Source organism: Onychomys torridus, chromosome 19 (assembly GCF_903995425.1).
Source record: "Onychomys torridus chromosome 19, mOncTor1.1, whole genome shotgun sequence".
Classification (NCBI taxonomy): domain Eukaryota; kingdom Metazoa; phylum Chordata; class Mammalia; order Rodentia; family Cricetidae; genus Onychomys; species Onychomys torridus.
In genome coordinates this window covers 45,362,193-45,388,599 of record NC_050461.1, presented here as the reverse complement: position 1 = coordinate 45,388,599, position 26,407 = coordinate 45,362,193, and the positions used below count along the sequence as shown (strand labels likewise).

Below are 26,407 nucleotides of genomic sequence, written 5' to 3'. Positions count from 1 at the left end.
GATCAATGCATTTCCTACAGAAATGTGTTCGCTATCCAAGGAGTTTGGCCACCTTCTTGCTTCTTTGCTGACTATTTACCTTCTGCTCCATCACAAACCCAAGATCCTCAGCAGGAACTGAATAGATGCTGCCACTATGCTCTGAGAACATCTGGCCACCAGCCTCTGCCCTTTAGCCCAGTCTTAGTGATAGGAAAGGGACTGATGAGAGCCATTTGCATATGAGGTGGAGGAGGAAAGGAGAAAACTGGCAGGATGGTCTCAGAGTTGCTTGTCTGGGTTTCTGAATAGGTGGAGGTTCCCCCTCCCTGATAATAAACATAGGAAGAAAATGCATGCTACAGCCAGACTTGGAATGTATGTCCATTTTGCCACAGCTACTCTGCCTCCATCCGCTCCCCAACAGTGCTTGGCACGTTAGGCTTGTTGAAAGCCCACTAAAATTGTCCATGGAAGAAGAGCAGAGAGGAAGACACTGATGGTGCCCCCTCCCCTTTTATCTGTTACCGCCGTGTAACAGGACCTGTGATGAGGGCTGAGAATGGAGAAAGGGGGCATATTCTCTTACAAATTGCACTTCAGCTAAAAATAGGAGGCTTATACAAACGTGAACCAACTAACCTTAAGGATTTAGGAAGCAGTATTAGAGGAGACAAAATAAACATAATCCACACTGAATAACAATCACTTCGAGGAAGAAGATCAGAAATAATAAAGTCAGCAGAGGCTAATCTTTCTCTCCCAGGGTTTTTAATATTAGTGGGTGTGGATAGAACAGCTCAATTAGATCTGAGATACATAGCTATCAACATCCCTCCTTCCTCGCTCCATTTGATAACTCTGTTTTACCCGTCGGAAGTGCTTCTGCACATCGAATTCAGGAAGTTTGTTCATCTAAGACACTGAAGGTGTTTCACAGTCGACAAGGCTGTCACCTTACTACAAAGGTCACACCAGGGCTGCTTGATTCTTTCCTGAGGAAGGACAGAGTGTAAACATGAGAGGCTAGATCTGGATGTGGACGACACTCCACTGTGTTTTACTTCTCCGGTTTTGGGGTAGTTTTGTTGTTTTCTTTTTGGTGTGTGCCTGTTGGTTTAGAGGAGAAATTCCCCTCCCCCATTGGATGAGATATTTGAACACCTGGTCCCCAGCAGGTGGTGTGGTTTGGGGAGGGTTAGATGGTGCAGTTTTGCTGGAGAAGTACATTGCAGGGGTGAGATCTGAGAGTTCACAGCTCACTTTACTTCCAGTTTATTCTCTGTTTCATGACCATAGTTGAAGATGTGATCTCTTGGGTTTGTTTTTTTTAACTACAACTACTTTAATGGTTTATTTTAATTTTTATGTGCATTAGTGTAGCTGGAGTTTTCCCCAGTCCTGCCCAGGCTGGCAGCCACTCAGACTCAAATAAACACACAGATGCTTATATTATTTAAATTGTTTGGCCTAATGGCTCAGGCTTCCTATTATCTAGTTCTTGTATCTTAAATTAACCCATTTCTATAAATCTATACCTTGCCACATGGCTCATGGCTTACAGATATCTTACATGTTGCTTCTCTCCAATGTGGTGGCAGCATCACCTCACCCAGCCTTTCCCTTCCCAGAATTCTCTTCTCTCTTTGTCCCACCTGTCCTATACTTCCTGCTTGGCTACTGGCCAATCAGCATTTTATTTATCCGTCTACTAGAGCAACACATTCACAACAAAGAAAACATCCCACAACATATTCGTGTTTTGCTTGCATGTGTGTCTGTGTGAAGGTGTCTGGTTCCCTGGAATTGGACTTACAGACAACTGTGAGCTACCATGTGGTTGCTGGGAATTGAACTCAGGACCTCTGGAAGAACAGCCAGTGCTCTTAACTGCTGGGCCATCTCTCCAGCCCCAATCTCTCAGTTCCTTGTCCTGTCCCCATGTCTGCCACTTGCTGCTATTCCTTCCCCAGCATAACGGACTCTTATCTGTAAACCAATATACACGCTTCCTTCTGTAAGATGCCTTGGTCATGACATTTTATTACAGCAAAAAACAAAACAAAACAAAACAGCAAATGATACAGGGGACGATTTCTCATCCACTAAACAACTGGCAGCTCAAATACACCTGCTTTCTAGAAGTTATTCTTGTCATGAAATTGACTGGACTTTGCTTAAAATTCTCACAGTCAGCCTTGAATATCTGCACAAGTTTAGGGTCAGAGAAATGTCTGTCTTGGAGGCTTAGGGGGTTTAGTGGCCAAATGAAGTCCTCCCACACCTCCATTCCTTCATTCCTGATCTCTTTCCTAAACAATCAGTGAAAATACCACATGGAAAAAACAGAACGTCTCATGAAATTCATACTAAGCCATGTTTATTGGCACCATCTCTGCTGTGTACCACTCATTAGTCTATCATTAAAGGGCAGGAAAGCAGTTGATTAAAAGTGTGCTTTGCAGATTTTACTGCTTAGGAACCAAGACCACCCAGATCTGGAGTGCTTATTCTATAGGCTTCCTTATACTCACAGGCAAGTCAGACTTTCAGCTGCATTTCAGGAAATCAAGTATGTACAACATCGGTCTCTCTTCTCCTCTCTTTCTCTGTTTTCTTTGGGGGCAGGGGTAAGGTCCCTTGCTTTATAGCCCACACTGGCTTCCAACCTGAGATCTTTCTGCCTCAGCCTCCCAAATACTGGGATTACAGGTGTGTGAGGGATGATGTTAATTGTCAGATCAACAGAATCTTAAATGATCTAGCACAGTGGTTCTCAACTTTCCTAATGCTGTGACCCTTTAATACTTCATGTGGTGGTGACCCTAACCATAAAATTATTTTTGTTGATAATTCACAACTGTAAGTTACTGCTGTTATGAATCATAATGTAAAAATATCTGCTATACAGAATATCATATGAAACCCCTGTGAAAGGGTCATTTGATCCCCAAAGGGGTCACCACGCACAGGTTGACAACAGCGGACTTAGGAGAAGGGCTTCCAGTCATACCTGTGGAGGACTGATTATCTTGATTAGGTTAACTGAGGTGGAAAGACCCCGCCCCCTGTGGGCAGCACCATTCCCTGTTTAGGGTCCTGGACTGCATAAACAGAGAAATGGAACAAAACAGCAACGTGCATTCCCTGTTCTCTGTTGCTATTGGGGCTATGATATGACCAATGGCTTCAAGCTTCTGCTGTCTCTATTTCCTCCACCATGATGGACTGTACCCTTGATGCCTGGGCCAGAATATACCTTTTCTCCCTTAAGTTGCTTTGGTCAGAGTTAAGTTGCTTTACCAAAGCAAGAGGAAAAGAAACTAAGACGAAGCATGTTGCAGAACATTTGTTTAACTATGCAAAGATGTGTTGCTGTTTTACCTTGCCTACCTAAGGCACCTGATTGGTCTAATAAAAGCTGAACGGCCAACAGCAAGGAAGGAGGTGTAGGCGGGGCTTCTGGGCAGGGAGAGTCAGCAGGAGGAGAAATTTAGGCTCAAGAAAGAAAGAAAGACACCAGGGAGACTCTGGGGGCCAGCAAGTCAGACACAGAGGAAGAATGAAAGAAAGGTAAAAAGCTATGAGGCAAAACGTAGATGAAGAGAAACAGGTTAATTAAGTTAAAAGGAGTTAGTGGGACAAACCTAAGCTAAGGCCGAGCATTCATATAAGTCTCTGTGTCTTTGGGAAAATTCTAACTACAGAGGTGTGTGCCACATGCTCAATTATATACCAGTTTCTATGTTAGGTGACGCCTCTTTAACCTTCCCCCATCATCTGACCACCTGCTCTGCTCCTGCTGACATCTACAATACGCCCTTGATGTGGTAACCAGTCCACCACTCCCTCTTCCTAGTCTCTATGCTTTTTTGAGCCCAAAGTCCTTAGCCATTAGAGGGCAAGGCTGCCACAGCTAACAGATTCTGCAACTTGTTTTGAGAGGCTGAGGGGAGGGAGTCTTTTTCCAATTACACACTATCTAATTTAATTTACATTTATTAGAAGAACTGCCAGCTATTTCATGTTAATATTGACATTTTCATAAGTGCCTGCAATTAGAATTCAAGCTGAGAAGCCAATAAATCTCTTAGATGTGCTACCCTTACTTTTTCGTGTCTTCAGACGACAAAATATTTTTAAGAACTTGTTTGGAGGTCAGGCAGCCTTTGGGGGAATTTATACTGTGTATGTAAAACAGCTGGGCAAGAGGAAAAATACAGCAGAGTGAAACTGGGAACAACTCTAGCATCGCGCCAGCTTTTGCAAAACAAGTGTGGGGTGTAAAATTTGAATTTTATCACAGATTAATGGAGCCACTAGCTTTTCACTTTCTGAGGCTCTTCGCCCCATTGCTTCTAACAGCAGGCTCTGGCAGCCTCTCCTGACTGCACTTAAAACCTGGTTCTGTTAGCCTGCATCATTTTATTTCACATGCCACTGTATGAGTGTGCCTGCACTTAAAGAATGTCACATAGCCCCCTGAAGAGTCAGCAACTGATTCCAAGTGCCCTGCCAGCCTGAGGAAAGGGAAGAAGGAGGAACACATATTAAAAGTACTCTGTTCATCCAAACACTCACTCTGGCCTATTGCCTGAAGTACAGCTTTCTAAAGTGAGATCTTAAATGCAGTGTGCCATACTGGTTGGCTTCCCAGTCATAAACATTCTCTACTTCAATTTCCAGTAAAATGCCTGGCTGAAGATACACACGGGATATTCATGAATACAACAGATATTGTACTACACTATCTGACTGTGTATGTGTGTGTGCGTAAACACTCATGTACACATGCACAGGCGGACCTCAGAGGTCAATGCCAGGTGTTGTCCTCAATCACTCTCCACCTCTTTTTTTAGTTTTTTTTGATAGGGTCTCTCACTAAATGTAAAGCTCACAAATTCAGTGCATACGGCTGGTTAACAAGTCAGTGGTTATGACTGGTTAACAAGTGAGTGTGTATGGCTGGTTGACAAGTCCCAAGTGTTAGTTTTGAAGCGGCACTAGGAACACATCCCAAACACAACAAGACCACAGAAGAGTTTTTATTAAAGAGGATAGAGGTGACAGGCCTGTGTGAAACACACGTGGGTGAGGAGATAAGGGGGGGGGGCTCATGCAAGATGGCACCGGCTTTATAAAGGTTGGGCCGCGCATGCGTACAGGAACTCCTGTGGGTACTCCACGCATGCTCGTAGATTACATGGCTGCACGCGCGCTTTACGCAACCATGTAAAGCCACAGAGTCCCAGTCCCACGAGATGTCTGATCTGGAGATGGCTATTCTGAACCAGAAATAGTTAGGCGGTCCGCCGGGCAAGCCCAACTGTGTGGACATGTAATTCTCTATCACCAAGGAGCCTTTAGTCTCCTCCATCTTCTCAGCACTGGGATTATAAGTATGTACTGCCATGCCCAATTTTAAAAGAAAAAAAATTGTGTGTGTGTGTGTGTGTGTGTGTGTGTGTCTGCTTGCTGGGTATGCCACTGGGTGCTTTTAAAGGCTACAGGTTCTCTCTTGCCACCTTTGTGTGTGTGTGTGATCTGTGGATCCAACTCTGGTCCTTAGCCTGAACATAAGCACTGCTCCCCTCTGCTCCATCTCCTGGGCTCTGATACCTGGCTTTTTTATGTGGGTTCTGGGGGACTGAACTCAAGTCCTCACGCTTCTGCGGCAAGCACTTTACCAACTGAGCTGTCTCTCTAGTCCCTGAACTTCTTTAAGACCTTTATTTGTGTGTGTCAATTAAAAGTCTAGAAAAGGGAAAAATTTGGAGGGGGGCCAATACTGCTTTTTCTAAATGAGCAGAGGATACTAAGGATGGGGATACACTTCTCCAGTGAACACAGCCTTTGGAAATTCACCAGAGGAGAGTGGACGTGTGGCTAATTCACTAGTTCTCAGCCACAGCTACACATAATCCTCACTTCTGGGCCTTTAAGTAATGTAACAAAACAAAACAAAACAAAACCCCTCAAGTCCAGGCTGCATTGTAGACTAGCCACAATCCTGTAGTATGTTTCAGGCATTGGTGGTTTGGACTTGACTCTACCCACACCCCTACTTGCCTCAATCCTCTATCCCTATACCACCCCGCACTCCCGTAATTCCCAGGAGCAGCCAAGGCTGAAGCAATGCTTTAGTAAATACCAGCCACCTGGCCCTGCAAGGGTACAGTGCTGGCCCACAGCTGCGGGGATTGCTGAGTGAGTGAGGGACAGATGGCCAGTGAGAAGCACCTGGCTGGGCTCTGGTGGCCCCTGTGGTTGCTTGATGGCCCTAATAGGACCTTGCATAGAGAAAGCAGGTCAGGGGAACCCGCCCTCAGGGAACAACATCTGGAGAAATGCTGCTTCTCCTCCAGCTCCTCCCCACCGTGGGCTCCAGCCCAAGGGGTGGTTCACCACAGAGTAAGCCTGTTCATTCTCAGGAGTGTGCACGTTTTCTAGAGTGTTCCACCATCTGTGGCAGATCCCTCCTTGGCTCTTCATTCCTGCTGTCTCTGCACCTCCTCCCTCCAGCCTCGGCGGCTTCTCCTCTTTTGGGGAAGCTGCCCCAGTGCCTGCAATGGACATTCCCAGATGTCATTCTTTTCCCCGATTAAACAAGTGCCAGCCAGTGACAACTCACGTCACGGCTTGAACCTGTCTCCCTCCTCCCCATCCCTCCCTCTCTCTCTGTCTTGTCCTCTCTCTGCCCTTCTTGTGCTACGCTAAGCGTTTTAGGTTTGCACTATCTATTGCTAACCAGCAAGAGCAGCAGCAAGGACTTCTCACTGCTTCCCTCCCATTGCCTTCCTGCCCCACTTGGAGCTGCTCCTTGTAGGAGGATGACAAGCCATAGACAGCAGTTGCTTGGCTAATCCCACACTTGGATCACTGTAGTAGCTAAGGATGAGCTAGTCCTTCTACATCCAAAGGAGGCTCTTCCACTCTATGTGGCAGCCTCAGTGGTGTTTGGTGGTCGGAACTGGATCCGTTTCCACACAGCTTCTACTCACCCAGCACTTGGCCTGCTGGAGTCATGATGGATATCCTTATGCAGCCTGACTCTATATAGCACTTCCTGATCCTCACCTGAAGTCGGGTTCCTGTAGTTCTCATAACTACACACATCTTTCTGCTGACTTCCATGTTTTCCCTCTCCCTGGCACCCTGAGTGATTAACACAGCTCTGAACATTGTCCCTTATCATAGGTGGATCATTTTTTCCCACTTGTTTCTCCACTCTTCCTCAATGGTGTATAGATATGTAAGAAGGGACAGAGGGCTGGTGCTAGTCTCTGTACGTGGGAATGCATTAACATGAGGAGCCACACTGTAACCTGATGTCCTGGTTGTTGTTGTTGAGGTTTTTGGTGTTGCTATCTATCTATCTATCTATCGTCAATTTGTTATCTGAGAAGAGGGAACCATAATAAAGAAAATGCCTCCACAAGACTGGTCTGTAGGCAAGCCTATGGGGCATTTTTTAAATTGATGATAGAAATGAGAGGGTGCCACCCCTGAGCAGGTGGTCCTGGGGTTTATAAGAAAGTAAACTGAGCAAGCCATGGGAGCAAGCCAGTAAGCAGTGTTCCTCCAGGGCCTCTGCATCAGCTCCTGCCTCTAGGTTCCTGCCCTGACTTCCCTTAATGATGAGTTACAAGCTATATGATGAAATAAACTTTTCCCAAGTTACTTTTTGGTAATAGTATTTTGTCACAGCAATAAAATACCTAACTAAGATAGAAACTGGTAGCAGGAGTGGGGTATATGACAGACTTGACCACATGTTTTGGGGAGGATTGTGGTGGTATTTAAACTTTGGGCTAGAAAAACCATTGCGTGCTCAGAGATCAGTGGGTTTGTTCTATGGGAGTTTGGAAGACAAGCACATTGAGAACAATACAGATGATGGAGGCCTGCACACAGATGGCGCTCTCTGAGGGCAGCTCAGGAGGTGGTTGGTGGCATTCTAATCTCCAGCTCGTAAGGCTTCAAGTACTCTGTTTCTCCTTTCTTCCAAAACTCCTTGATAGTTCTCTGCTCTCTCTCTCTCTCTCTCTCTCTCTCTCTCTCTCTCTCTCTCTCTTTCTCTCTCTCTCTTTCTCCACCCTTGTTTGCCAGATGACCCAAAGTACTGTACATCTCACACCGTGGCTTTTGCTTATAAAATATCTACAGTGGAACGTGAAAGACTATCTCTCAGGCAGGAGCTCCTAGGCCCCAGGACCTTGTCTTCCCCTTACCAGGACATTTGGGATCCTCCAGTCCCTCCTGTCCTCAGAGAGGCAGGGCATACTGATCATATGACTTAATAACCTGGTGCTGACACAAGCTCCAAGCAAATAAACACAGGACACATGGCTGCCAGCCGACTGGGATCACAATGTATCTCCAGCTGTTGGGAATACAGAGGGGGCCAGTGAGGCCATATGAGACCTTAGCAGGGGCAGCAGACCTGGTAGTTCAAGGCTCAGCCCTGCATGTCAGGTGTCCCATAGAAGCAGCAGCCTTTGCAGGATCCTTGAGCAGGGAAGCTCCAGCCTAGGGGTGGGTTAGGGAGGGAGGTCCCTTTCACTAGAATACTAGCAGTTGTCTCTTGAAATGTCACTACTGAGCAAGGGACCATTTTTAGGCCACAAAGATCCATTAACAGAGCCAAGGGTATAGACATATCAATACTGCTATGTGTTCTTGAAGGATTTTAAGTTCCTATAGAGGTTTTCAGGTTCTGCATAGAGGGCTTAACTGGTTCTCCCAATGACCCAAGAGAAAGGCTCAGAAGATAATCAACAGTCCCATTGCACAGATCAGACAAGTGAGGCCCACAGAGGCCAATCTCTGGCTGAGTCACCAGCTAGCACAGTTGAAAAGTAGGCAGCAAAACACCAATCCCCAGGCCCTTCATTGGCCTGCAATCAGAGGTCAAGTCTGTAATAGCTAGAGAGCAAAGGCTTCCTTTCCATCCTCCAGAAAGATTCTGGAGACATAGTTATCTGCTGAAACACTTAAAAATCAAACCCTTTACTGGTTTCTCTTCTTAAAGAAAAATGATGTTTCAGAATGGAGGGAAAGCTTGAGGCTTCATTCTCAAAATGACTGAGACATCAGAGCCAGTGAAGACGGAGTGGAAATTTCCACCCGCCAGTATTTCACACCTACAGCTCCCAGGGTAACGATGTCCAGAGTCCAAATGCTCAGGCAAATTAAAATGCATAACTTTCTGCAGCAGGGGACATTTGAGGGACAGGAAGGAGACTGGGGAGAGAGTAAGAGGAGGGACAGCCAACAGCACTGGGGAGGAAGTTTTCGAGCAAGATACAATCACACACACACACACACACACACACACACACACACACACAAAGGTCACAAGGAAACCCATTATTTTCTAGGCTAACTTAAACAATTAGTAAGAATTAAAAAAAAAAAAAGTAAAAACCAGCTGATTCTGACCCACTGTCAGGCTTCTCCAGAATCTAAGAAGGCCAACATGACTCACTGGATTCCTTGTGAATTAAGAAGCTGTCAATTACATAGCTTTTCTTTGAAACAGGCATTATTTCCATGGTTTTTAGCCAAGTTGAATGACTCGTATCACAGAGGCAGCTTACTGGATGGGAACATGCCCTTCAAGTAGTGGGGTGGCTTGCTGGGGCAGCAGCTATAACTGAGGATGAAGCTCGACATGATAAATATTCCACCATCGAAGTGTGCACAGCTGTTGGGAAAACATGAGCAGAGCTATCGATGCACAGCTGGCTGAGCAAAAATGGACAGCCCAGGAAACCCAGTCTTACAGAGGCTCAGAGTCTAGAAAGGGCGAGGCTTGGCAGGAAAAGCCCTTGTCTTAGTGTTACTATTGCCGTGATGAAACACCCACAACCAAAGGTAACTTGTGGAAGAAAGGGTTCATTTCATGCACAGGTCCATGCAGCAGTTCATCATCAAAAGCAGTGAGGGCAGGAACTCAAGCAGGGCAGAAACCTGGAGGCAGGAGCTGATGTCGAGGCTAGGGAGGGGTGCTGCTTACTGGCTTTCTCCCTGTGGCTTGCTCAGCCTGCTTTCTCATAGAACCAAGGACCACCAGCCCAAGGATGGTACCACCCACCATGGGTTGGGCCCTCCTCCATTAACTACTAATTAAGAAAGTGCTCTACAGGCTTGCCTCCAGCCTGACCTATGGAGGCATTTTCTCAATTGAGGTTCCCGCCTCTCAGATGACTCCAGCCTGTGTCAAGAGGACATAAATTAGCCAACATATCCTGTCTCTTGCTTTCCTCTCAAAAACTCCCAGTTACTTCCAGTTCATGCGATCATTACAGAGGGTCTGGGATCCTGGTATCCCCTGCCAGCCTCACTCTGTGGAGCTGAGAAGATAAAGATAGTTGAGCTTGTGGCCATTGCCTTTCCTCAGGTCAATCATCTGTGTGTCCGACAATTCATCTAAACATCATTCACTGGTAAATGTCAATAAAGAATGTTTTGGAAAAAAACAGCAAGTTTGACAAAAACTTGATGTTTCTCGAAATTATAAAGAACCAGAAAATGCTTGGATACTTGAAAACAAATACCCACCTGTAGTTGGAGACCTTCTCTCCAGCCCCCACCAAGCCCTGTTAATCCAACAACCCATTTGTAAAATAAACATATAGACATTTATATTATTTAAACTGCTTGGCCATTAGCTCAGGCCTATCATTGTCTAGCTCTTACTCTTATATTTAGCCCATTTCTATTAATCTATACTTTGCCACTTGGTTCATGGCTTACCTGTACCTTACATCTTTCTTGTTATGGCAGCACCTGACAGTGTCTCTCTCCCCAGCCTTCCACCTCCCAGAATTCTCTTCTCTCTTGTCCCGCCTATACTTTCTGCCTGGCCACTGGCCAAACAGCATTTTATTTATACAGAGCAATATCCATAGCACCCACCCCTGTTTTGAGATAAGATCTAATGTATTCCAGGCTGGCTTCAAAGTCTATGCAGCTGAGGATGACCTTGAACTTCCCACTTCCACCTCCTAACTGCTGGCGCCAGTTTATGAAATGCTGGGGATCGAATACTGGGGCTTCATGCCTATTAGGGAAGCACTCTACCAACAGAGCTATAGCCCCACCTCAAACAAATGGCTTTAGTGGTTATGTCTCTGTAAAGACAAGGAGGTGTAGGTGACATTACAGTAGGTAACGTTACACGAAACAATTCTGCCCGGAAAATGCAGCGCTTGGCTAGGTCCTCTTTCTCTTTACATTCAGAAGATAAAACATAAGGTCTGAGGGGTGTGTGTCACACTATGGGACTGAGAGGTTTGTACTCCTTCCAGTCCCCAACCCACACCTGTGTAAAGAGGAAGTGACCTCATCACAAGGCACACAGAGTCCAGTATCCCCTTCCATCTTTTTCCAAACCACCCACTGCAGCAAGGTACCACCCCCTCTCTGGCCCCTTCAGCTAGAAGCCGGCTCAGCTGTACCCTAAGGAGTGCCACCAGACTTTGGGCCAAGAGCACACTGAGAATTTTGGCAGCTGGATAAAGTGAGAGGCGTCAGGGCACTGAGATCTGGAAGAGCGCCCTGACTCAGGCCAGCACTGAGTCTGGGCATGTGGCATGCAGGGAGTGGCCTGGTGCACAGTCCCCAAGGGGGTGACCTGCTCAGTTCAGCTGAGGTGGCATCTTCTCAGTTTTGCTGAGAAAACACTGTCTCCCCACAGCTGTCTATGCCCCACAGAGAAACAAACAACCCTCCATTTTGATTCACACAACTGACCATCCAGGCTTGCCAAATTGAAGATGGGTCTGACTGGGACAATTTTCTGTCATGAAACTATAGAGATGCAAAAGAAAAGACGTTTCAGCTATTAAGAAAGAAAAGAGCAACAGACCATCTTCCAAATAAACAAACTATTCTCTGAAGAAGAAAACAGCCTTGAACAGGGTCAGATCAGGGCAGATGGGATCACTCGGGCTCTCCTCCCAACTCCCCACGCCCACCCTCAGTTTTCCCTCTGCCACACTGGGGAGCCTGGCCAAGAAGCAATCTGGTGAGCTCAGCTGAAACAGCCATGTCCAGAGCACAGTATTCATTTCTGGGAAGAGGGCACTGTCAAGTCACTGAGGGTAAAATTCCATCAGGGATGCCCCTAGAACCTCTCAAGTCAAAATCCACCCAGGCACTTACCTGTGCAGCTTTCAACATTGGGAACTTTTAAAAACATGATCTAGGCAGCGGTGGCGTATGCCTTTAATCCCAGCACTTGGGAGGCAGAGCCAGGTGGATCTCTGTGAGTTCAAGGCCAGCCTGGTCTATAGAGCGCAAGATCCAGGACAAGCACCAAAACTATTCAGAGAAACCTTATCTCGAAAAAACAAACAACAACAACAACAACAACAACAACAAAATCCCATGATCTAGGGCTGGGGAGGTAGCTTGAGGATGGAGCACTTGCCTAGCATGTGGGAAGCCCTGGATTTGATTCTCAGCACTGAAAATGACAAAAAGCAAAAGAAAACCCACCGAACCATGCCTCACTCCCAGTCTGCAATTTCTCCTTCTTAAGATGACTTTATTACTTATACAAACCTTGGAGGACTGTGACATGTGGACTGCTCTACAGCCGCAGTTCTCAACCTGTGGGGCATGACCCCTTCAGGGCTCAAAAGTCCCTTTCACAGGAGTCACATGTCAGATATCCTGCGTATCAGATATTTGTATTATGATTCATCACTGGAGCAAAATTAGAGTTATGAAGTAGCCATGAAATAATTTTATGGTTGGGAGGTCATCACAACATGAAGAACTGTATGAAAGGGTCACAGCATTAGGAAGGTTGAGAACCACTGATCTACAGAATGGCACTAAAGTCTGACAGAGTAGAAGAATCCAGATGATTCCCCTCAAATGCCTCCCACATTCTATGTGAAAGAGAAAACTTGGAAGACTTGTGGCTTCCCGTGGAGATCCCCAAACAACCCAGGCTGATGCTAGGACAAAGGGTAGTTCTCCAAAACCTTGACAGTGGGGCCTTGTTGTGGAGGACAACATCCACACAGCTCACTGAATGCAGAGAGATCGAGCTAGTGCCCACATGGAGCCTTCACCCTACATTCTAGTCTCTTTGGTGTGCAAAGGCACTCTCCAGGCTACTGCAAGAGGAACCTGGAAACCAACCCAGGCACAAAGCCTTTGATTTAGGCTGGGTGGCAGCAGTAGCACATGCCTTTAATCCCAGCACTCGGGAGGCAGAGCCAGATGGATCTCTGTGAGTTTGGGCCAGCCTGGTCTACAGAGTGAGATTCAGGACAGGCACCAAGACTACATGGAGAAACCCTGTCTGGAAAAAACAAAAACAAACAAAAAACCAAAAAAAACCAACCCAACAACCTTTGATCTACAACCCATCCTACCTGCACAATGTGCTGGGACAATGGTAGCACAGAACTTGAGTGGCCAACCAATATCTGGGTTTAACTTGAGGCCCACTTCACAAGAGGAAGCCCATGACCTACATTGCCTGAATGACCAGGAACTAGGGAGACCAAGGGTAGAACCAAACACAACTGGCAAAAAAAAAAAAAAAAAAAAAAAAAAAAATCAGTGAAATAATTCTTAATAGATCAGTGCCTGCTCAGTCGTCATCAGAAAGGCTTCCCCCTGCAGCCGATGGGAGCAGGTACAGAGACTCACAGCCAGACACTATGGGGAGAGACAATCTAATTTGGAGGTGTCCATTGGGTCTCTCCCCCCAGAGCTTGGGGAACCCCATAGAAGAGGAGGAGGAAAGATTGTAGAAGTTAGAGGGGATAGAGAACACCAGGAGAACACGACCCACTGAATCAGCAAAGTAGGGCTCATGGGGCCTCACAGAAACTGAAGCGGCAATCATGGAGCCTGCAGGGGTCTGTGCCAGGTCCCTCTGCATGTGTGTTATGGTTGTTAGCTCGGTGTTTTGGCGGGACTCCTAACTGTGGGAACAGATGTATCTCGGACTCTTTTGCCTGCTCTTGGGACTCTTTTCCTCCTGTTGGGTTGCCTTGTCCAGCCTTGACATGAGGGCTTTTGCTTTATCTTATTGTATCTGTTTTGTCATGTTTGGTTGTTGTTTTGGGTCTGCTCCTTTCTGAGGGGAAACAGAGGGGGTGTGGATCTGGAGGAGATGGGAGGTTGAGGTTGAGGGGAGGGAGCTGGGAGGAATGGAGGGAGGGGGAACTGTGGTTGAGATGTATCAGATGAGAGAAGAATCTATTTTCAATGAAAAACTAAGATAATTCATTTCCATATCTTTGCCTTCTCAGCATTTTCTTAGTATTAAGACTAAGTCAGATCTTTGAGATATATTTTTAATTAAATAGGATGTACTCTTTTAAAAAGAACATAAACCTATTGTAAGAGTCAATACAAACAACAAAGATAATTAGAAAACGTTATTCCTTTGGGAAGTGAGTCTGTGTTTTAACTACATACATCATGTCACCAAATAAAACCTATCAGTAACCATACTCCTAACTGGTAATTTAAAGACAAAGATTAGGGCACTTGACACCATAAACAAAACAAAACAAAACAAAACAAATCACTGGATCTTTAGGGAAATGAAGAAATATTGAAATGCTTAGGAAAAAATTTTAAGAATCATTATCATGAGGTATCTTGGGGGATTAGCAAGTCTAAACTTGAAACTGGAGCTCAGAGCTCCTCAGTAAGCTTCTGTCCCTATGTCACCAATAGATGAGAAATGTGCCTTTCATTCTGGTGAGTGGCAGGCTGGAGTGTGGCACACAGGTCAGCCTTCCATTTTCATGAGTAATTCCTGTGCTCTTTTTAAACAACTGGAGGCCAACATTAGTCTGGAGATTCGGAAAAGCCAAGTTCAGCACTGCAGATAGTCATTGACGGCCCGGGAGGAAAGCTTGAAGTCAGAGGACTAGCAACTCCAAGGTGCACCCTCGGGGGGACAGGACTTCTAAGTCCTTTTGGAATCTCAAGGTCCTCATGTGAAAACCCACTCCCTCAAGAGGTTGCCATGGGAACTGAATTGGACAAAGAATGAGAACAAACATTGCAACCCTCTGAGAGAGATCCCTAAACACATCTGTTCTTAACGACGGGAGTGGCAGGTCAGGACTACCAAGGAATGTCCTAAAACTCAGCAATAAAGACAAACTGAGCAAAGCCAATCTGGAATCAGCTGAAGTGCACTGGGTCATCTGGAACAAGTTCTCATCCGAAGGCTTCCAAGGTGAGGGAGCTCCCAACCTGAACTCACCACTCAAAGGCAGCAGAGTCACCTCAGCCATGCAATAAAACTTACCAGATAGCGCTCCTCCTGCCTCATGCTGGGGGTGCGGATCATGTGATTCTGTTCCCCTCTCCAGTCTCCAAAGCGACGGAAAAAATAGTTTGACAGAAACCTACTGACGGGGTCTCTTATGATGTTGATGTAGACAGGCTGGTCTCCTCCAAACCTAACAAACAGGGCACACAAACAAGGAGTCTGTTACAACTCATCCCTTCTGCAAGAAAATAGGGCCTGCTGGGACAAATTTTCCCTGTAGGTTAACTGAATCCAACCACTGCCCATTCTCTGAGGTGCCTCCCACCACTTAAACAGGCAACTGTAAATTGATAGGTATTTTGTTACCATGCAGGAAACAGAAACTCATGATCCAGACACTGTAAGACCAGTTTTTTTGTTTGTTTTAAGCAAAGCACTGTACGTATTATGCCATGTGACAGTGTTAAGGTACAAATGTCTGGTTTTCTCAGTAGTTACAGCTTTGTCGAGGACTAGACCTTGGATTCCCAGTGGCTGGTGCAGAACCCACTGTTATACAGGTGGCCCTTGGTGATTGTTTCAATCCACTGCCTGATTCTGAATGCCTTGGTGGTGACACATAATTTCTATATTGTAATTCACATCATTTCAGCCAAGTGCTCTACGGTGATTGCATTGGAAACGGTTACCATCAGGGAATATTTACTATTCATCATGTTCTTAATACTTGACACAGCAAACTCAGGGAAGACCTCCCATCTTCCATGGACTAAAAACCCCATTATGCCTGGGGAAACTGAGACATAAAGAGGATAAATAACTTGTGGCTATACCAGGAGATGAACAGAAGTTATCTGGATCCAGAATCTTTACTTTTAACCATAGAAAGAAAATTCCAGAGTTAAGAAAAGTAATGATGCAAAGATATAAGAAAGAAGTACAAATCAAGATAATTATCCTCGGGTGATGGAATTATTCCCCAGCATGGAGGAGGCTGAAACAGGAGACTTATGAGTTTGAGGACAGCCTAAGCTACATGCTGAGACTCCATCTGAAAACAACAACTGAAGTCTGTCTCTATCAGGCATGTCCAACATGTGACACCGTGACAGATGTTGTCATCTGCAAAGTCCGTGCTCTAAAACTATACAACTAAATTCTAAACAAAGACCTGAGCAGTGTTTCCCAATGGAGTAAGTAGCTTTTCAGGTTTTGTGTTGGGCTGCATTCATGGCTATCCCAGGGTGGATTTGGGCCAGGGGCCACAGGGTGGTCCCAGATGGTTGCTTCAGCTTTAATACTTCCACAGGATTCTACATCTGCAGTAAGAGCCTGTCCAAGTGCCAGACCTTGAAGGCCAACATCAGAAACCAGAAATTCCCTTCAGTGCCACCCCCACCCCCCAACTGCTGAAAGGAAGTGATCCTGGGGAGAGACGCTTGCAGCAAGATCTCAGGCTCTGGGCAGAGGCCACTTTCTAGTGACCTTAGGAGAGAACCTGCTCCCCCTATCTGATGAAAGTGCTTGGCATTGTGCCAAGGCTCAGGAAATATTCAGAAAAAACACTGACAGGAGCCAGCTCCCACCCCTCTTGCTAGAGGACTCTGCTCACCATCCAAAACCCAGCCTGAGTCACAATCTCATAACTTCAGTAACTGTTCTGTTGTTTTTTGGAGTCAGGATCTCATGTAGCTCAGTTTGCCCTCAAGCTAAGTCTGCCCTGAAGTTGAGATCCTGTTCGGGCCTCAGGTGCACCAGGTTTTATACACTGTTAGCAATTGGCCTCAGTGTACTCTGTCCCTGAATTCCAGCTGTGAGCGTCCTGTGGCCAGGGCACATGTCTTCTAACAGTGAAGAGCACACAGTAGGCACTCAACAGATGGTGACTAAATACAGACAGGATTGCCTTCATGCATGCTTCCTGGTTGTACAGCTTCTGTCAGTGTAAGGGTTGAATTGCTAGAGCAAAGTAGATATAACAAAAATCCGTTTTTGGTGCATTAATTCATACATGGCTGAACCCAGCATATTTGTGTATTTAAAGACATTTAATAAGAAGACACTAGCCGGGCAGCGGTGGTGGTGCATGCCTTTAATCCCAGCACTCGGGGAGGCAGAGCCAGGCAGATCTCTGTGAGTTTGAGGTCAGCCTGGTCTACAGAGTGAGATCCAAGACAGGCTCCAAAGCTACACAGAGAAACCTTGTCTCCAAAGGAAAAAAAAAGGACACTAAAGACTGGGGACACGGCTTCATCAGTAAAGCACTTGCTGTTCAAGAGGAGCTGAATTTGGCTCCCATGTAAAAAGGTGGGCATGGAGCCATGTGCTTGTAACTCCAGCAATGGTGAAATGTGAAGCAGAGAAAGGAGGACCCTGGAATTCACTGGCCAGCTGACCTACTCTTTGAAGCTCCAGGCCAGAGAGACCCTGTCTCAAACAAAAGGCACCTGAGAAATGATACTCAAGGTTGTCATTGTCACACACACACACACACACACACACACACACACACACACACACACGCTCGGGTACAAGAAAGCAAGAAGGTTCTAAAGGCACCCAAAGGAAGGACTCTCCAATAGTGAATTTCAGACCCCAGGATGCAAACATGCTAATTTGGGTTCCCCAGTACTGTCATATAGGAAGACATGCTGCACCGAAGTGAGGTTCGCCCTGCTAAAATGAACCTTGTCCATTCTGGGATGTAAGCAAGATGACATCTGTGCTACTGGGCAGATGGCTCACCATAGTCCTAGGAGCTAGCTGTGCCTATCACCAGCTAACCTGCATAAACACAAACCCTGGGTTTATCATCCTCTCTTAACAAACTGGGTTCATAATGATGATAAATGGAAACTACAGTAATAATTCCAGGGAACGGGACAATGAAGAAGGCACAGCGAGATCATAGACCTCAATGGTACAGCCACCTTTGTGTGAGGAACAATGACCATGCCGACCAGCAGAACCTCTCAGTCATGTAGACCAATAGACAGCATCTCACTGGGACATGAAGACACAGGCAGGAAGATGCCGAGGCTGGCTGTGCACACCAGTAGATGTCAAGGCTGGCTGTGCACATCAGTAGATGTCAAGGCTGGCTGTGCACACCAGTAGATGTCAAGGCTGGCTGTGCACACCAGTAGATGTCAAGGCTGGCTGTGCACACCAGTAGATGTCAAGGCTGGCTGTGCACACCAGTAGATGTCGAGGCTGGCTGTGCACACCAGTAGATGTCGAGGCTGGCTGTGCACACCAGTAGATGTCGAGGCTGGCTGTGCACACCACCAGCAGACTTTGCTCTCTAGCTTGCACTGAGGGCAGGGGAGTCAGCTCTTGCTGTGGGAAGCTGGTGACAATGGCCTGAAGGAAAGACAAGGAGTGACTGGGCCAATGACATCAGGGGTCCTGCTAAGAGAGGAAGATGAAACAATAAGGGGGAAAAACAGAAAAAAAAAAAAAAAAAAAAAAAACAGAAAAAAAAACCTATGAGGTGACCTGAGGGAAAACTCAGACTGTGCTTGTCCTGGATGGGCTACCATTATGGCTGAACTCATGGCCACAGAGGCCTGCTCCCTACAGCATAAAGCTGAGGAGCACTGCTACCTGAGGAAGATAAATTCAGCAGATCTAAATCGGGAGAGCTCACAATAAAGCTCTCACCTTGACCTCCAACGCCTGGCTCTGTGTAAGTAGGTGGAGACAGTGTTAAACACCCTGCATCCAGTTTTATTATTATTATTATGATGATGATGATTATGATTATTATTTTGATTTTGATTTTCCAAGGTTGAAGCTTCTGGGTCATCATTAAAGGGATCAGAATCCAAAGGGATCCCACTGCTAGTGAGAACAGGAGCAGGGTCCACATCTAGAAAAGGACAGGCAGAAACTGAAGTGGATTGTGGGAGTGTTGCGGTCTGACCGGCTCCGTTGAAAAGGATGCCTTCAAAGGGCAGCTGCTTTCAAGCTCTGTTCCCATAGCAATTCTGACTTCACTGAGAAAGTGTCAAATGCAGCAGCCTCCGCAGCAGAGGCTGAGTCCCTTTGTTCCTTCCTTTTCTCTCTATCTTTCTCTCACCAATCAGCCTTGGCACTGGGGCTACCCTGTGAGCTGAGGAAACAGAAGTTGGGGGTGTCGGGGAGAACCCTGGGTAAAAGGGAGGGATAAGAAAGGTTAAGGGAGCCGGGTGGTGGTGGCCTGCATCTTTAATCCCAGCACTTGGGAAGCAGAGACAAGCCAGTCTCTGTGAGTTTGAGGCCAGCCTGGTCTACAGAACACCTTGCAGGCCAGCCAGGGCTCCACAGGGAAACCCTGTCTCAAAACAAACGAACAAACAAACAAAAATACCAACCAACCAACCAAACAAAAACAACTAAAATAGGAAAAGGTTAAAGGATAAGGTTTGCCATTTTTAGCATGAGAACCCCTAAGGTTTACTTGACGGCTTCAGTGGCCTCAAGTCCTGATGTAGTTTATACAGTTGCCACGGTAAAGAGAACACAACTGAGCAGGAAGAGAAAGTCCAGATTGGGGCAAAATATCATCCTCTGGTCCCCACAAAAGTTTAGAAGACAAATAACGAAGGGTGGGGGTGGGGAGTGTCAGGAGAGACAAGCTGAACTCAGTGTGTCGTGGTCGGTGCAGAATACTCATCAAAGACACACTCCAGAGAGGCTGCTGATGTTGAAGAGTTGAGATTAAAAACAAATATGTCCTAAAGTCACTTCAGCAACCAGTGAAAGACATAAGGAGCTACAGCACACAACCATGAAAGGCCTGTCTTCGGCGTCCCATCAAAGAGCAGCACCTTCCAGGCCAGGGTGGTTTGGACTCAGTTCTCCCTTCATCCAGAGGAATAAACATTTGTCTGGCCCACAGGTCCAAGGAGTTCAAAATAGGTATCAGAGAACACCCTAGGGGAAACCCTACAAACTCAGAGCAAACCGGAGCTCTCTGCTGAGCTGGCAGGGCTCTGGCCAGAAAGCCGTGTCCACAGCCACTGCAGAAGCACCTGATTGGTGGGATGAACAGAGCTGCAACTGGCCAAAGGGTTCCTTCGGACTCAAAAGAAAATGAGCAAAGGGCAAGGAGTTGAGCGACGGGTACATGAAGTCAGCTAACTAGAGAACAGCCAAGAGCGCGCGGGACAGCATTTTACACTGCTGTTCTTGCCTACATGTCAGATAGGAAGGCCATTCTTAATGGAGAAAGATAAATGCAAAAAACAAACTTGCTATAAATGCAGGTCCTTCAAGACTTTATAAGAGAAGGGATGGGGGTGGGGGGGAGTCCAGACTGATTCTGGTCCTCTGTTCAACCGAAAGGACATTGCTACAAGTTAATGATGCGTAAAAGTTTTGAAACATCAACAAAGGACAGCACACTAGTTGGGTCTCTTCGTCTGGTTTCTCACTTGAGCAATGCTCACTGGTTGTCAGGGCAGGTTTCTCGGGAGCAGCTCAATAGGTTTTACGCTTAGAATTCAAAACAGAGAGCTCAGGTTTCAAGGTATCTAACAATTCCCAACTAGGTTGTTTTTCCTTATTTCTTAGTTTTTTTGAGGGGGACTTTCTCTGTGTAGTCACAGTTTGCTACTTATAGAGGTCTGTAAATAAAGACACGCCCTTGAAAACGAAGGCGAAGCTGGGCGGGGGTGGTACACACCTTTAATCCCATCACTCGGGAGGGAGAGCCAGGAGGATCTCTGTGAGTTCGAGGCCAGCCTGGCCCGCAAAGCGAGTTCCAGGAAAGGCGCAAAACTACACAGAGAAACCCTGTCTCGAAAAACCAAAAAGAAAACAAAGGCAAGCTGACTCTTAACCCCCTGGTTATGAGCTTAACAGTGGTCGTGCCAAGTATCCAAACTCTTCCTGCCATCAAGCTCATTATAGCTAAGGCCCTGGTTCTGGGCTGCAGGAAGGGAAGAACAGAGGGGATGACAGCTCGCTCCCACAGGGGCAACCTCAGCAGGCCATGTGCAGCCTGATCTCCTCTCCAGCAGGTCCTTCCTCTTGTCTATCCTTAGTGCATTCCTCCAGCACTTCTCTGGACTGCTTTTAGTCCTCTGCTCCTGTGCTGGGGATGTCCCTGTCTCTCACTGCTCTAAAGCCCACTGGAATCTCGTGCCAAAGCAGAACCAGGAGGAGTCTGTGCTCCCCCCTCCCCCATCTTCCCTGTCTCCCCCGTCTCCCCTAGGGGAAGCCGATGACTTCTCTCCCTGCACCCATCACATTTGACCCCACACTTCTGGAGTGGAGGAATAATTCAAGGATTCCAAAGACAGGGGGACCATTCTGAGATCACCGGTGAGTTCCCACTACCCTGGCATAGAGAAGGCTGAGCGAGGATGCTTCACCAATGTGCTCCAAGCTGAGCAATGGGGAGAGAGGAGACAGCCTGCCTGTAAGTCTGTCTGCTCCTGCTGGAGGACCACTGTGGACTGACCAGCTCCAGGACTGCCAGAGAGACGCATTAAGAGTCCCTGTGAGTCCCTGTCACATCCTTCTCTCAGAGGGCATTTCCTCATGGTCCAACCATCTGTACCAGAAGGAAGGTAAGAGGAGCTGACACCCCCCCCCCCCATTTGAAAGATGGGAAAATAGATACCCTTCCTCCAAAAGGCCGCATGGCTTGCCCTCATCCTGGGCATTAGGAAGGCTGTAACACTTAGTGGCCCTGACAGCCAAGGCTCCACCGTTTTCTGCAGATGTGGTATCTTCTAAAAGCCTTTTTTATTTATTATTATTATTATTATTATTTTCATCCAAAATTAAAGCAATCAAAATTCTACTCCTGTACTTGATGGTAGAGGCCAGGATAAAATGCAGTCACCCTGCTGGGCGCTGCTGATCTAATTAAGATACCAGTTTCGGCTTCTCATTAGAGTTTTGAACTGGCCTGAGCTCATTATTCAGATTTGTTGCATTGCAGCTTGGATATAAAGATCTAACCTAGAAAGAAAGAGGAGTTAATGACTTAAGTTTGAAGGTGTCGAGGGTGGCGCAGAAGGAAGTCACTAGAACAAACGCAAACCAGAAATGTCTCTCTCTTTACAAATCATCAAAGACAGGGCCCAGAACATCTATCAAATCCCAGGAGCCTCATTATGACTAATGACATGGCTTCTGGGGAGGGGAGAATCAGGGTGTGCATACACCAGCCAACCCAGCAATGAGCCATGTTCAAAAAATGGTGAGTGGGGCCAGCGCCCAGCCCTGTTCCTGCTGGCCATTTTAAGCATTCTATTTCCTGTCCCACAGAACTCTGGCTCATCAAGCAGGCCTGGGGGCCTTCAGGCCTGGGAAGCTCACTTTGAACTAGAATGTGGTAACTCCTCTGCTTAATAATGTACCTTTGCTGACTGGGATTCCTCCTTTACACTTAATTGGCACAGGACCACCTGGGCAGCAGGGAAGTCCTTTGAAGGCTAAAACTGCACCAAGCCGGGTGGGATGTCAGGCATCAGGCTGGGCAGCAGAGCTTCTCCACAGGCATGCCTCCTGAGGCACCAGCCCACAGCAGCAACTGGGTCAACACCAACTGACAGCTGGAACACACTGCGTGTGGATGGAACACCCAACTCTTTGGACCGTTTGATGGAACTGTTATCCTAAAGTTAAGATGGCCCTGTTAGACTGCTAGCCAGGGGTCTCAGGAGCCCTGGGCTTGTCAGCAGATCTGTTTCTGGACCCAGTGATCTATTGACTGACAGATACCAACTGTGAGTCTATGGCAGAGCCAGTAGGCACAGCAGGAACCTAAGGGCCAGCAGTCTAAGGAACAATGACACTCCAGGGGTTGGTAATGGACCACAGAGAGAAAGGACACACAGAACCTGAAGTTACAATTTAATCAAGAGAAGGCCCTCCAATCTGAGTTTGAAAATCTACACTATTAAAAGGGTGAGGCCACGGGACAAAGCAAACAAACAAGCAAACAGATTAAAAATATCTCACCATCATCAAATATGCAAGACTAGGTAGGGATGCTTAGTTTAAAAACAGAAAACGTTAGTTGGAGGTTTGGCACGAACTCTTTGGAGCAGAAGAAACATTCATTACCTTACCGTTGTGTTGATCCTAGAGTGCTATGCAGGTTCACACTGCAGAAAAACATGTGACCAAATTCTCATTTCTCGTCTCTTTGTTTCAATACAAAAATCGGATCCCACCCCCCCTTCAAGTACTGTGCCATTGAAAGTCTTCTCATTGAAAATAATCCCATGTTTTTATACTATTTCAGATGTGTTGTAGGAAGAAATGTTCCCAACTTTGATTTCTCGGTAGCAGAGCTAACAAGATTGAACAGGTCTCTGTCTTTCGAGGGTGATGGCTCTGGGTTGTCAATCCAGGGAGCCTGTTAAGGGGTTGCTCATGAGATGGCGCATAGAGACTCAAGAAGACAGGAAGTGACCAGAAGACAGGAAGTGACCACAAAGCTGGACAGCGACTCACCTGGAGAAGTTGAGGAAGTGAACATGTCTTGTGAATAAATAGGGCTGTTGGGCGGTGCTGATGTTCTTAATCAGTTCCATCTATTAAAGGAAGGACAGGGTTAGCATGTGCAGGAACTAACTTCCCAAGCCACATTAAAATCAAGGTTATCTGGCCACCTCCTTCCATCCCCACTTATGTCTTCTGGGCCGGGACCAAGCAGCTGAATTTGTTGCAAAGCGTGAGGTCACCTCTAAGGTTCTTTCATGACTAAAGCAGCTTTCTCTCCAGACTGATAGCCATGTAGCCAATTCAGTTGATCACTGCTTGGAGAACCATGCAATTGATTAATCATTTTTTTAAGTGTGTATGGTGTGTGTGTGTGTGTGTGTGTGTGTGTGTGTGTGTGAGAGAGAGAGAGAGAGAGAGAGAGAGAGAGAGAGAGAGAGAGAGAGAGAGAGAGAGAGAGAGAGAGAGACAGAGACAGAGACAGAGACAGAGACACAGAGACACAGAGACACAGAGAGAGAGACAGAGAGAGAATGTTGAGTTGAGAGGACAACCTTGGGTGTGCGTCCTTACCTTCCACCTTGTTTAAGAAAGGGTTTCTTGGCCATTTTACCTCTGTGTATGCGAAGCTGTGTATGGCCTGTGAGTTCTAAGAATTCTGCCTCTGCCTCCCCTTTGGCCACAGGATCCTGGTGGGGATCTGGATTTACCTGTGCTGGTGCTATATGCACAGCTTTTACAGGGTCTGGGCACTCAAACTCAGGTCTCTATGTGTATAGTGAGCACTTCTCCCCACTGAGCCATCTTCTCAGCCCAGATTAAGTAATTTCAACTGAAGAAATGAACGTTTTGCAGCACTTAAATGCAGGTGAGGTAATACTTTTAATTGCCTCCTTTAAAGTCACACCAGGAAAAGGTGTTAATCATTTTCTTAGATTCCTGTGACATTATTAGGATTACAGAAATATTTCAAGCTGGTGTTGTAGCATTTAAAGTGGGGATAAAATAAGCACCCCTTATTATGTTTCCCTTTGAGTACACAAATTTATAAGGAATAAATTTCATGGGGAACTCTCAGGCCTCTGAAGGTCTTAGAATCTTTCGGTGGGTGGTCATGTGAGTTATTTATTTGCAGTTATCATTAAGGCAAAACACATTTTATGTTGATATAAGCTGACTTTTATGGTCTCCTAGGACATGTCATGATGCAGAAAACATTCAGTGAAATGAGTTAGAAATTCCAGGCATTTTTAGGCCTCCCTTCTATCCTGAATTCTTTCTCTAGAATTTCCAGTTGGCCCTACCAAAATGGACATGGTGATTTTTTTTTTTAAATGCATTCTGAAGACTGCTACTGTAGATGAAGGTCAGAGATGCAGTCTTTCAGAGTCTATGAGGAAGCTGAAAACTGGAAACAAGAATGGCCATTCACATGTTCAGCACAGTAGCAATAGCAAGAGTGAACCGAGACTCTAGGCCTTCAGCTGTTCTCTAACAGAACAGGCTCTGGCTCTCTGCTTCCCAAGGAGAACCCAGGGGCTACCCCACGTGTATATGCTTGATCATTATTCATGTAATAAATTGACTCAATCAAACACAGGCTCCTTTACAGACCCAGACAATCAGTCTAAACCCGCTAACTTACAATAACTGGAGAGATGATAAGTTAATTAATAGTTGGAAAAATCAAGTTGAATATAATAGTTAAATGACTCTGCTCTTAAACCTGGGACTGTTGTTAGTTGGGAGACTCTGGGGAGAGCGAGGTAAATAATGGCCCAGTCCTTCCTTGGGCTTGAGTGTAAAGGAAATTGGATCCAGTTTCCCTTCTAAGCACTCACAGCATACCCTTGCTTCTGGTAGTCAAGCTTCCTGCTTGGGCACATTGTTAGTTCTGAGCTGTGATGGATTGCCCATCTATAGGCATAAGCATCTAAGCATTGCTAATGTGTCTCAGAGGATGACGGCTTATGAAAAGAACTTTTGCCTATGTGTGTGTTGAAGATAAAGATGATTCGTGCTTTTATCGCTGTATTATTTTAATTCAGATAGTTCTCTGTGTGCATAGCAGTCATATAAGTACGTGTCCAGTACCACTGAAGAAGCAACCTGGAAGACACCGGCTCTTTCCCCTGCTCAACACTCTAGCACCCCCTTGAAACACATGATCAGTAGGACTTTGGAGAGCAGTACTGTAGTCATAAAGCTGTCTGTTTCTCAAGGGAAATGGATTAGCGGTGACAATGCAGAACTCTTTCTAGACATACCCTCAAACACACTCAAGACGCTGGAGCTCACGTTTATTGCATTAGTGAAATGAGGACAGAGTGCATTCTCCCATGTTGGTCACTGTTCCCCAAACACTAAAGCCACTTCTGTCATATGCACAGGCTGAACACTCCTTGCCCAAGCACCATCTGACCTTCCCAAATGCTAACACATGACCCATTTCCAGTGCCAAGCAATGGCCTCCTGGAGCCCTGCTGCCCATTTCCCAGCCTTCCCGCTGTCATTCGGAGCCTGCCTTTTCTTTCTCCTTGATCCTTCTTGCACGGGTGCCAGGATGGCAGCGTTGGCACCACCTAAAGTCACCAAAGAGTCCACCCCTGCTGTTCCTGGCTCCTCCAGGGCCGCTCCACTGCCTGCCTCCACTCACCCAGTCACTGCCTACTTACTTGCACAGGAGATAAGCACAAGCACAGAGGGTGGGAAGACTAAAGA

At 46.4% G+C, this 26,407-nt stretch overlaps 1 protein-coding gene across 1 annotated transcript in view; it reads right to left on the bottom strand.

Moving 5' to 3' along the window:
- Nucleotides 1-26,407, bottom strand: part of Ust (uronyl 2-sulfotransferase) — a 280,743-nt gene that overhangs the window by 74,581 nt on the left and 179,755 nt on the right. Inside the window, exons 4-5 of the mRNA XM_036169183.1 lie at nt 23,699-23,778; nt 15,278-15,431 (exon numbers count right to left, since the gene is read on the bottom strand). Of these exons, the coding sequence (XP_036025076.1) occupies nt 15,278-15,431; nt 23,699-23,778 (234 nt within the window). The remainder of the gene's footprint in view (nt 1-15,277; nt 15,432-23,698; nt 23,779-26,407) is intronic.